The sequence below is a fragment of the Triturus cristatus genome, chromosome 12 (genome assembly GCF_964204655.1).
Source record: "Triturus cristatus chromosome 12, aTriCri1.1, whole genome shotgun sequence".
Taxonomy (NCBI): Eukaryota; Metazoa; Chordata; class Amphibia; order Caudata; family Salamandridae; genus Triturus; species Triturus cristatus.
The window spans coordinates 634,692,192-634,704,574 of record NC_140595.1 but is presented as its reverse complement, the minus strand read 5'-3'; the positions used below and the strand labels follow the sequence as shown (position 1 = coordinate 634,704,574).

General features: G+C 43.2%; 1 protein-coding gene across 3 annotated transcripts in view; it reads right to left on the bottom strand.

Annotated features, from left to right (window-relative positions):
* KLHDC4 (kelch domain containing 4) overlaps nt 1–12,383 on the bottom strand; it is a 347,987-nt gene that overhangs the window by 209,125 nt on the left and 126,479 nt on the right. For all 3 annotated transcript variants that reach the window (XM_085636925.1, XM_085636926.1, XM_085636927.1), the window contains exon 5: nt 6,726–6,862. In XM_085636925.1, coding sequence (XP_085493051.1) covers nt 6,726–6,862 — 137 coding nt within the window. The remainder of the gene's footprint in view (nt 1–6,725; nt 6,863–12,383) is intronic.

Below are 12,383 nucleotides of genomic sequence, written 5' to 3'. Positions count from 1 at the left end.
CATCTTATAATCCTAACTGACCCGGGGAACATGGTAGAAATTCGAGTTTAGTATGCCTGAACTCAGAATGATAAAATACATCTTTTAGTAAAGTTGGTTTTATCATTCTGTGTTTGAAAATACCACTTTTAGAAGGTAGGTATTCTTACCTAACCATCCAGCCTGCCTCTGCTAGCTTGTGTATTGTGTGTCTGGTTTTGTGAGTGACAGGGCCTGGGGGATTCCAGGAGACAGGGTGAGTCAGCACAGGGCTGAATAGACCTATCTGCATGTGGAGTGGTGGGATGAGCCAGCACCTGGGTCTGAATAGGGCTGTGCCTGCCTTCCACAATGCTTGCTCCACCTGCTGTGGTGCGTCTGAAGTTCCCAGCCCACCCTGCCAAAGGAAAGAAGGAGTCCTGTAAACAAAGTGCTCCAGGACTGCACAGAACTGGTTTGGACTAGGTACAGGCCCCTCTGCCTTCAGAGGACAAAGGATTTAGTAGTATAAATATGGGGACCCAGACCCCAAGACTTTAGATCACTTCTGGAACAACAAGACAAACCTCTGCCAAGGAGAAGAACCTAGGAAGCTGTAGGAGCTGGACTGCCCCCCTGCCAGTGTGCTGTGTTGCTTGGTTGGCCTACAGTGGTGTCTTCAGTGCCAAGGAGAGGAGAAGGAACTTTCAAAGAACTTTCATAATCTTGCAGAATATTACTCCAAGGGCTTGAACTTGTGCTTGCCTCCTGCTGAAGTCTCAGGGACAAAAGACTTCACCACCAGCTCCCCTCTGAATTTCCTTGCTTGGAATTCTGTCTGCAGACGCCTGCGTGTCGCTGGAAGCGCGACTTAACGAGAAGAAGCGTGTCGCAGTCGCAGCTGTTGCCGCCGCATCGCCAGAGAAGCGTGTCGCCATCGCAGAGGTCGCCGCCGCATCACCAGAGAAGCGTGCCTTCGTCAAAGCTGTTACCCGACGCATCACCGGAGAAGCGTGTCGCCGCCTCATCACCGGAGAAGCGTGTTGCAGGGCCTATCGCGGCTCCAAAGTTACAGAGTTCGCCGCACGGCCTCCTGGCGTGCACGCATCGTCATCATGTCGTCGCATCAAGGGCGCCATCTTATCGCATCGAGGCGCCATCTTGTTGCATCATAACCGGAACGCAGTACGAGAATCAACGCATCACCTCCTTTCCAGTAAGGACCAAGACGCATCCCCTACTCTGCGCAAGCATTGAGGCGCGACGCATCGTCTCCCCCGAAGCAAGGAACCGACGCATCTCCATCCCTGCGAACCTTTTGTTTGTTTTGCGTTACGCATCCAGGTACTTTTGTGAGAACTTTGTCGCACTTATCAACTTGAACTAAGTGACTTCCACCATCTTTAAGTCTATTTTGAGTACAGAATTGTGGATTTATGTTGTTTGTGGTCTTGTGTTAAGTCTATATAAAGAATACTTATTTTTATAAAGCCTGTGTGGTGTCTATCTGTAGTGTTTTCACTGTATTACTGTATGTGTTCACAAATGCTTAACACACTGCCTCGGAGATAAACCGGTCTGCTCGTGCCAAGCTACCAAGGGGGTGACCAGGGGTTATCCAGCATTGTAATACCCTTTCCCTGACTTAGAAGCAAGGAACCCTATTTGGTCAAAGGTACCTACCTCTGCCAACTAGAGACCCCCAGTTCTACCAGTTTTTCTATATTTTGAAGATTGATGCAAAAATGTAATTCTAAGGATTTTTCTTCTGCAAACGTAAATCAAGAAATTATGGAATCAGTTTATAAACCGAGTGAATCATACTAGTTTTATTCATTTGTAATGTTTTTTCATCTCATCTGTGTATATCAATTGGATTTTTAGGTTTTGAGCTTTACCTAACAGACACATTTAACGGTCAGTGTATTATTGGACAGAGTGGATTTGGCAAAGCATATACACGACAAAACCTTTGGAAGAATATTCAAGATGTTATCAGGCACATCCTCAACAAAATACCTGACCATGAGAGGAAACTTCAATACCTATCTTGGTATGTTACCAGATAGGAAACCGAAGGCAAAATACACTTAGAACAGTTACTAAAATCTTTCAGGAGGGAGATTGAAGATGAAAAAGATTATAGATGTGTGGCACACTCTGAAACTAGGTTTGCAAGAATTCTAATTTTCTCTCACTCTCGTAAATCACATAGGGATAAACCATCATTCACAACAAAGTCTGCTAAGTTTCGTAATAAACAGGGAGATGGCATTAGTTCTCGTCAGTGTTCATGTCTCTATTTCACTCAATGTGAGAAAAAAGCTCAAATCAGAAGCACCCTAAGTTGGCTCCACAGAATAAACCAAATATTGTCCAACACCTCAAATCTTTCGCAGCCGAGTCTTCAGCTGTGAAAAATCTGAAGTGTTGTAAAACATCTGAAAAATCCACAACTTTCCCCCAAATGTAATTTGGGGTGCATATAAAATTACACTGTGTGGGGGAAGATATCACAACCATGAAAAGGAACAATAAAAGAAACCTTGCAAGCATTAAAAAAAAATACTGAAGGCTATTAAAAGGCTAGAGAATCCGTTAATTCAAGAAAACATTCATGCAATATATACATTATGTCTGAGACTAAAGTTCAACTTCAACAAAAGATGCATGCTAGGAGCTGATTGTATTCCTTCAAGCACCAAGGCAGGTTGGCATGTGTGTGGAAACAAAGGCGGTATGTTGCTAGCCAATTACCTCAAAAAAGGAATCTCTTTGTTCACAAAGCAAAGAGACAATTATGCCAAAGACTCAGCTATACTGCAGACATTAAAAAACCTCTGTCACGAGCCGCATACAAGTAAAAGCAAGCACTGGTAATGCATCAGTTTCGCAAATGTAATTAATAAAGAGCTGTTTTCCTTAATCATCATCCTGAAGAAGGACAGACAGATAACAGGGGAGTGGAGAGGATGCAGCTTTGGCGACGCGAGACCTGTCGATCCTGGTTTGAGTCTCAGCGGCGCCGCCCAACATCCAGTGATTCTATGCAAATCACTTAATCTCTCTGGGTGATAAATTGTTATATAATTATGCTGCAAATGTAAAAGGCAAAACTTTATGAAAATATAGTTCCACCAAAGCAGATGTTAACAGTATTTCAGCGGAAGGAAACTGATAAGAGAAGCAGATGAGGAACAATAATTGGTAAATGCAGGAAAATATTCTACTGGCAATAGAAATGCAGGAAAGTTAAGTAGCAAGCACATGATTTAATGAGAAGCGAGGAAAGAGAGGAGGCAGGATGCAAGTACCTTTTAAGTTTATATTAAAAACAATGGATTTCTCAAGCACAGTGCAAGCGCTTTGCAGGTGATACCTAAAAAGGCAAAAGATTCCTACTTTTTCTTCATCACTTGTGGACCTTCCATTAACCCTAGACCATCCCAACTTGACGTAATCAAGATGGAAATAACCAACAGTAGACGGAGAAAATGAAAGGTGATTGTCTGAAGCAAATGTATGGTTCGTAAATTATGCTTGGAGACAATGAAATTTGAACAGGACGTGTGAATATTACTTGCAATGCATTTTCCAATTGTATTACGAGTGGAGTCATCTATGGTATTTGGTGCCCATGCCCAAAAATCTATTTAGGGCAGACTTCACAGAAAGTTAAACCAGGAATACTCCAACATCAAAGCAGGATATACTTCAGCACCGTCGGTGCCCCTCTTGTGAAACACTATCATCAATATGGATATACTTTTGATGACATTAGATGTCAGATGATTGAGGTACTCACACTGAAAGCTAGAGGAGGAAACCATCAATTCAAACGGATGCTCCATGAATTCCAAAGCATTGAACGGTTGAAATTGGTTGGCAGGAGCCTTAATTCTAATGAAGAATAGCCTCAACTTGCAACAATGCCACTTTGATCAATTCAAGATGTATATTGATTTGATCAATTGATACAGATTCTGGCTAAGACGTTTGATCTTTTTATGTGTATTCCTCCATAGTTGTATCACAATTCGTTGTTTTTTTCAAGATGGCGCCCATGATTTCCCTTACTGAGCATTTGAGTCAGTAGTTTTCTCTATGGACTCTATTACATTTCTGTCTGCCTCGAATTCCAAGGCTCTTCACTGCTCACAGTTCAGGCATAGTTTTGATGTTCAATTGAAGTTTTGTGAAGACAGATCAGACTTTACTGGGTTTTAGGTTTTCTTTTGACTATTACTTACCATTGGCTTTTGATCTCGATTTGACCAACTCTTCGTTCTTTTAAGATGGCGCCCATGGTTTTCCGGACTGAGAATACTGGTCTCTAATCCTCTTTCTATGTAATCTATTTAACGTCTGCCATGCATCGCATCCGGCTGTTTGTTAGCTTCAGCCAAAATCACATACTGATGAGCAACGTCGCTGCCTTGCGCGTATGTACCTTTACATGCTTTGTCACTCTCTTCTGCCCACAGTACCGTTTCTTTGACTTTGGCACATTTGGCTCATTTATCAATTTCTCCACAGTAAAGAGCAATGTGATCACTTATATGCTTCCTGTGGTTCTTCCTGATTCAGGAGGAGTTTTTCCTATGCGCCCTCAGTAACTCTTTCATTTATACAATTTTCCATCCACAGACCGGCATGGTCCGGGTACTTACTAGTATTACTGCATACGTTTTCTGGGCGTGCTCATATCATATATGTAGGTGCATCACTGATTTTACCTAGTGGTTTTGCTTTCACACAACAAGGGGACCTCACCTTTATCTCCCCCCCCCCCCCCCCCCCCCCCAGTTTTGGTGAACGACCATGCTCAAAGTACCCTGTTATCAATTTAAGTAGTTCCCGCAAAGGTTTTAGGAGAGACTTCAGATGACTGCTTCCACGATCCTTGGGATTTCTTCTAAATAGATAAGAAAGTTTTGTTCTGTTGATACCATCTGCGTTTTTAATCACCCGGCATGGTCCTTTCACCCTTCTGAGTAGGTTTATGTGACACCATTGGCTTCTCTAAATAGGTTCCTTGGAAGCTAAATTATCTCACTTTCATTAATACTATTTTTGAATACACATGGACTGGCTCATATTAGATAGGATTTACATTGCTCTTGAAATTGACCTATAACCACATTATAGGATTTTCTCTTGGTACAGGCAACCCTGCTTCTTATTTGATGGTCTAATTTTGTAGATGCGTGGACAGATGAGCAGTCAGCCAATATGCATTAATCTATCTGGTGGTTTCCTTTCTTGAATCATTCTGTCTTTACTTAACCTGTGACAATTCCTATTTCCTTCTAGGCTGCAACATATGTCTCGAGGAAGGCCCAGCTAAATGATTTTTTGGGGGTCAAAACAAACTGCTACATCTTAACCAACTATACATTAATGAAAGGACTAACTTGGAACTAAAATCGTGGATTTTATTGAATTGCTGTTACTTTATATCTGATTTTTTGTCCTGTTGGTTGAGACTCATTTTGTGTTTTCAGCACTGTATATATTTTAGCATTCACTTTTGTCACTTATCTTCACTTACACTGTGCTGTCACATGTAGCACCTTATCTTTGTCTGGATTTGTACCTTGATGAATAGGAGTAATTGTATCACTAAAACTAAATAATTTTTCAGATTTGTCATTTGCTAAAAATCAGGATTAATTGTACTTTATTACCCTGCCTGTTCCTTAACTTTTGCTTAAATCATTGACTTTGGAACATCTTTTGATATTAGTTTTCAACAGAACAAGAAAACATTTTAAAGGATTATAAAATGATCCTTAAATTGAACACTCTTTCAATGTAGCTTAGCAGGCAAAGTGAGAATTGGCTGAATATGGACAAGACCTTTAATTGGTCATATTTTAGGGCAAGCAGAAGCACTGAAATTTGCGTTGTAGTCTTTCCATCATCTGTTGTGAAATGGCAGCTCCAAGTCCTCAAGTATGAGTGCGGTGGTTAATTGTTACACCTAGACAATCCCCAGTTTGCACGCGTGTCACATTTACAAGTGGGTCAGAGTTTTCCACACCCCAAGGAGTTTTAACAGCTAAATGTCATCAGGTCAAACCTTTCAATATTTACTTGGTAAAAAGGCCCACTTAATACCAACAAATTTGAATGTGGTGTAGAAGACTGTAACAAAGAAAATTTGTAATAGGTACTATTGATGGCACCTGTTAAATTCTGAAACTCAGGGACTCTATATTTAATTGCTGTGATAAAAGTCACCTGTCCCACCAGCCAGCTTGTAATAGAGTCCTTACGAAGAGCTAGCATGGCCTTTATCCTACGCAGACACATATGGGATTTGTGTGCATTTAGCTGCGAGGTTGCACAGCCTGCATGGATGGTAACTTAGGATTCAGGCATGCTTGGTTGAACAATGTTAACGCAACAGGTGATCTTTGCTGTTGAATCGTAGTGGTGCTGAGGTAACACCAGCCCACACCGAACACTTGAAAGATACCGCAGTGTTCTAAGTTGCCTTATACCACGATGTTTGTGAAATAAGGTAAAACCTGCTGAGATACATTCTTTGTGACTTGCTCATGTTTTCACTCATCTTTTATTTCAAAGTCGCTAACGGGTAGTGGTGCACAGTGCAAGAAAGATTTTGTTCCAAAGAAAAAACTGCAGGAGGAAGGTGCGGACCAATTGTAAGCAGAGCTAAAGACAAATTATGCAAAGATGAAGCAAAACAAAATTCCCCTCAAATTGCAAACCCTTCTATCAGTCCCTTCAGATCAACTTACTTGATTTGCTCCCACGTCTTGGTCGCTAAGTGAAAAACCCAGAGGTCTTTGTAGTGGTAAAACTGTTCGCCATCTGGAGATGCAAACTCTCCTCCAAACACCCAGAGCTGCCCACCTGCCTGAGAAACAGCCACAGCCTAATATAAGAAAAAGGAAAGAATAAAGAAAATGTTTGTTACAAACCAAGGATCTAATAGACTAACGCTAGAACACCATCAACATTTCAACTTCAAAGTTACATCAAGGTAAAGCATAATAAAGTCTTTCAAACACTTAAGTAGTCATCAAAATGAAGGTGCTTAGCTGATCAGAAGGAAAATGCTACTTGCCCAGTATGCATCTGTTCTTGGCATATAGAGCTGTAGATTCATATGCTTTAGCATAGATCGCCATCTGGTGTTGGGCCCGGATGTTCGCACTTTCTTTTTGTTCGAAGAAGTCGTGTAGTCACGCGGTAGGTGATGACTCCTTTCGGTTATAGTGCGCATGGGCATCAACTCCATCCTTAGATTGTTTTGCCATAAAGGGTGATGGACTTCGTAAAGTAGTAAAGATAGATGTCCATGTAAATAGTATCTAAGTAAGATATGATTAAAACAGGTAAAGATACCCGGGGAGGCGGGTGGGCGCATATGAATCTACAGCTCTATATGCCAAGAACAGATGCATACTGGGTAAGTAGCATTTTCAGTTCAAGGCATATGAGCAATAGATCATATGCTTTAGCATAGACTATAAAGCAGTTATTTCTGAAGCGGTGGCTAACCTGTAACTGTTGCAGTGGTTTGAAATAGTGTTCGTAAAACTGACTGGCCCACCCTAGCTTGCTGTGTTGCTAGCACATCCATAAAATAGTGTTTTGTGAAGGTGTGTGGTGTAGACCATGTTGCAGCTTTGCAGACGTCATCTATGGGTATGTTTCCTAAGAATGCCATAGAACCCCCAAGTTTGCGTGTAGAGTGTGCTCTAGGGGAAATGTTAATGTGCATTTAGCTTTAATGTAGCATAATTGAATTCACTTAACTATTCACCTTTTAATGCCGGATTTTGATATGGGATTGCCTGTATGTGATGGAGCAAAAGCAACAAAAAGTTATTTGGTTTTCCTAAAAGGCTTTGTTCTTTCTATGTAATATAGTAATGCTCTTTTGATGTCTAATGTGTGAAGAGCACGTTCTGCCACTGAATCTGGTTGAGAGAAGAACACTGGCAACTCAACAGATTGGTTGATGTGAAAGGCAGAGATGACTTTAGGTAAAAATATGGCGGAGAAGTGATGGCTATAAGGAAGGCTACGTTCCAGGTGAGAAATTGTATTTCACATTTGTGCAATGACTCAAAGGGTGGACTCATGAGTCTTGCAAGGACTAGGTTGAGATTCCACACTGGAGAAGGTGGAAGTCTGGGAGGAATGAGTCTTTTAAGTCCTTCCATAAATGCTTTAATAGCGGGCACTCTAAAAAGAGACAAGTGATGTATATTTTGCATATATGCAGCTACTGCAGCAAGATGTAAGCGTATGGATGTGTATGCTAAATTGGAATGTTGTAGGTGTAAAAGATAAATGATATTTTGGATTGAAGCATCTAGTGGATTGATTGGATTGGTGTTACAGTAAACAACAAACCTCTTCCACTTTGCTGCATAGCATGCTTTTGTGGTAGGGCGTCTAGCCTCTTTGATAACATTCATGCAGTCTGGTGGAAGATTAAGGTAGCCGAACTCTAGGATTTCAGGTGCCAGATCGCAAGATTGAGCTGATTGGGATCTGGATGTCTTATCTCTCCATGGTTCTGAGTAAGAAACCTGAGGCAGAGGTGTAGCTTTTGGTGGGGAACTACAGAGCACTCCAACAGAGTTGTGAACCAGGGCTGCGGGCCCATGTGGGAGCAACTAGGATGAGCTCCCGCAAAGTTTGTGCATTCTGCGTTTAGGTGGGTGGTGAACAGATCTATCTCTGGGAAGCCCCACATCTGGAAGAATGGGAGGAGAACTTGAGGGTGGAGTTCCCATTTGTGGATCTGCTGTCTTTGACGACTGAGCAGATCTGCATTTTTGGTTGTATACTTCTGGAAGATGTTCTGCAAGGAGATATATTTTTTGAGGTATGGCCCATCTCCAGATGCTCTGGGATAGCTGTGAAAAGTGGAGAGAGTGCATCCCCACTTGCTTTTGTATGTAGGTCATCGCTGTCATGTTGTCTGAGCTAACCAGGACTGCTTTGCTTACTAGATGAAGTTGAAAGGCTTTCAATGCTAGAAAAATTGCTAGCAGTTCTAGATGATTTTTATGTGGAGTCGTTTTTGTTGCAGAGTCCACATACCCTGAATGGCATGTTTTTGCAGATGGGCTCCCCAGTGAGTGAGCGATGCGTCTGTCGTTACCACGATCTGTGGAACCGGGTCGAGGACTGGCCGCCCCTTGGAAAGGTTTTGTATGTTCCACCACTGCAGACCGCGATGAGTACGGCCATCTACCAACACCAGATCCGATAACTGATCTTGGGCCTGGTTCCACTGACGGGCTAAGCATCTGAATTCTTGCATAGGGAACGATTAAAATTCAAGAAGCCATAATTCTGATTAGTTGCATAAACACTCGGGCTGGTAATGAGTGTTGAGGCTGAAACTGTGATATTAGAGCTTGCATGTTGCAGATCCTGACTGGGTTGGGGTACGCAAGAGCTTTGTGAGTGTCTATTGTGGCTCCCAGATAAACGTGTGTGTTGGATGGTTGGAGATGCGATTTGGTGAGGTTTACAGTGAACCCCAAGTTGTTAAGCAGTTGGACTGTCTTTCGAGTGTGTTGTTGGCAGCTTTGCTGTGATCTGTCTTTTATCAGCCAGTCATCTAGGTAAGAGAAGACATGAATGTGCTGTCTTCTTAGATGAGCTGCGACTACTGCCAGTCACTTGGTGAAGACCCTGGGTGCTGTAGTTACTCTGAATGGGAGAACTTTGAACTGATAATGTTGTCCGTCCACCACAAACCGGAGATATTTTCTGTGAGCAGGGTGGATGGGAATATGGAAATATGCGTTCTTTAAGCCCATAGTGGACAGAAAGTCGCCTTGCTGAAGTAGTGGGAGCACTTGGAGTGTGACCGTGTGAAAGTGGTCCGACTGTGTGTACAGATTTAGCTGTCTGAGGTCTAATATAGGCCTGAGAGGCCGTCCTTTTTGGGAATTAGGAAATACAGTGAGTATACCCCGGTCCCTTGATAGTTTAATGGGACTGGCTCAATAGCATGTTTTTTCAATAGAGATACAGCCTCTTGCTTTAAGAGGGTGTGATTGTCTGATGACATTGCATGTGCTCTTGGAAGAATATTTGGGGGAGTGCTTGTAAGATCCAGGCAGTAACCATATTGGATAATTTGCAGCACCCACTTGTCTTATGTGATTGAATTCCAGACAGCTAGGAATTGGGAGAGACATCCCCCGACAGGAGTGGAATGATCAAGGGATAGCGGAAGGAAGTCACTGTTTGTTTGCGGGGGGAAAGTATGTGTGGAGTTACCTCTACCTCTTCCCTTACCATTGTTTCCTCTAAAACCTCCTCTATTATAACCTCTGGATGAGGGGGATTGGTTGTTGCCCTTGTAAGAGGAGGAGGAATTTTCAGTGGACACCGTTTTTGAGCCATCCCTGTAAAAGGAGCGGCAAAAGGAACCTCTACTGGCAGGTAACTGTAAAGCCCCCATGGACTTTGCGACCTCAGTGTCTTTTTTCATTTTTTCCAGCAAGGTATCAACAGCTGGGCCGAAATGATGCTCCTTGTCAAAGGGTTGGTCAAGTATGGAGGTTTGCACCTCCGGCTTAAATCCAGAAACTCAGAGCCAAGCGTGTCTGCATAATAGTACACTGGTGTTGATTGCACGAGCTGCTGTATCTGCTGCATCTAGTGCACATCTTATGGAGGTATTTGTAATGAGTTTACCTTCCTGAAAAAGGTCATTAGCCTTAGATTTGTATTCGTCAGGCAAATGTTACATATGTTTCTCTAGCTCACCGTAATGAGCCCTGTCATAACAAGCTAGCAGTGCCTGGGCATTGGCAATGCGCCAGTTGTTGCGGCCTGTGAAGCCACTCTTTTGCCTGAGGCATGAATAAGCTGGGACTCTTTGTCAGAAGGAGGGGTCTCTCCTGAGGCTTGTGAGTTAACTCTCTTGCGTGCGTTTGAGACAACAAGAGAGTCTAAGTGCAGCTGACCTTTAATATAAATAGGGTCGGCAGGAGCTGATTTGTATTTTTTATCCACTCTAGGTGTGATTATGCTTGCCCTTTCAGAATCTTTAAATATTTTGTCTGTATGTTTTAACATGCCTTTTAGCATAGTTTTTGGTTCTGAGCCTTTGGGCATCTAAGGTTTCGGCTCCGAGTGCTTGGGCTTGGAGGGTTTCGGCTTCGAGTCTTTGGTCTTGGAGGGATTCATCTCAGAGTCTTTGGACTTCGAAGGTTTCGGCTCCAAGCCTCTAGGCTTGGCAGGTTTTGGGTCGGAGCTTTTCGGTGTCGAAGGTAGAATCTTCGATCCCAAAGGTATGTCGACCACCAGATGTCTCGGTGCCGAAGGTGTGGGTTCAGCATCAGAGTGGGGCTGATTCGAGGCGAAGGCTTCTCTTTTTTGTTTCGGAGCCGGGCCGGAGGGCAGGCACCGGAAACCTTTTGTCGGTGCTGACCTGAACCAGAGGGCAAAGTAGGGGCCGGAGCCTTTGCCTTATGTGGAATAGGCACTGGGGGATCTGTACTCACGGTACGCTGACCCGGAGTGATGTTCCCTTCTTCTTCAATGTCGTAGTCGGCCTCGGACACGAAGATCTGCTCATCTTCCTCAACACCTCCAGCTGGGTGTTGGGTATCGGAATCTTCGCCGAAGATGTCCGGAACAGCGTCGCTCTGATATTGCATCTCGTGGCGTCGAGCCCAACGATCATGAAGTGTCTTTTTTGATCGGAATGATCGACACGCGTCACAGTCCTTCTCGGCGTGTTCCGGGGACAAGCAGAGGTTGCACACTTCGAGCAAGTCGGTGCGTGGAAATTTAGCACAACACCCGGGACATAGCTTAAATGGAGTCCTTTCCATTGACTGCTAGCGCGGTCAGCATGGGTAGGACCGACCGCCTGTCTCGAGTTTTCCAATGGAAAGCTTTCCGAAGTGGGACAATGCGCGTCAAATGAGGAACCGTGATCGATAACAATACAGTCGAGGGTAGTGGATTGCGTGTCGAGGGGTTCCCAAAATGGTACCGAACCAGAGCCCAGTAATACACATCCGAACCCGATGGCGGAAAAAAACAATCTAAGGATGGAGTCGATGCCCATGCGCACTATCACCGAAAGGCGGAGTCACCCATCTTGTGACTACAACACTTCTTTGAACAAAAACAAAGTGCAAACATCCAGGCCAAACACCAGATGGCGATATATGCTAAAACATTTGATCTACGGCCCATATGCCTCGAACAATATGTTTTAACAGTGGGTGATATCTTCATCAGATAATTCACCTAGGAAAATGTCTTACATGCCATGGTTGTTACTTTACTGATGAGGCACAAATTCAAATCAGAAATTATGATTAAGGCTGATTTTTGCAGATAAATGCAGGCAGAAAACGTGTTTCCTGCCTGTATTTACTTTTGAAAGCTGAAAAATACAG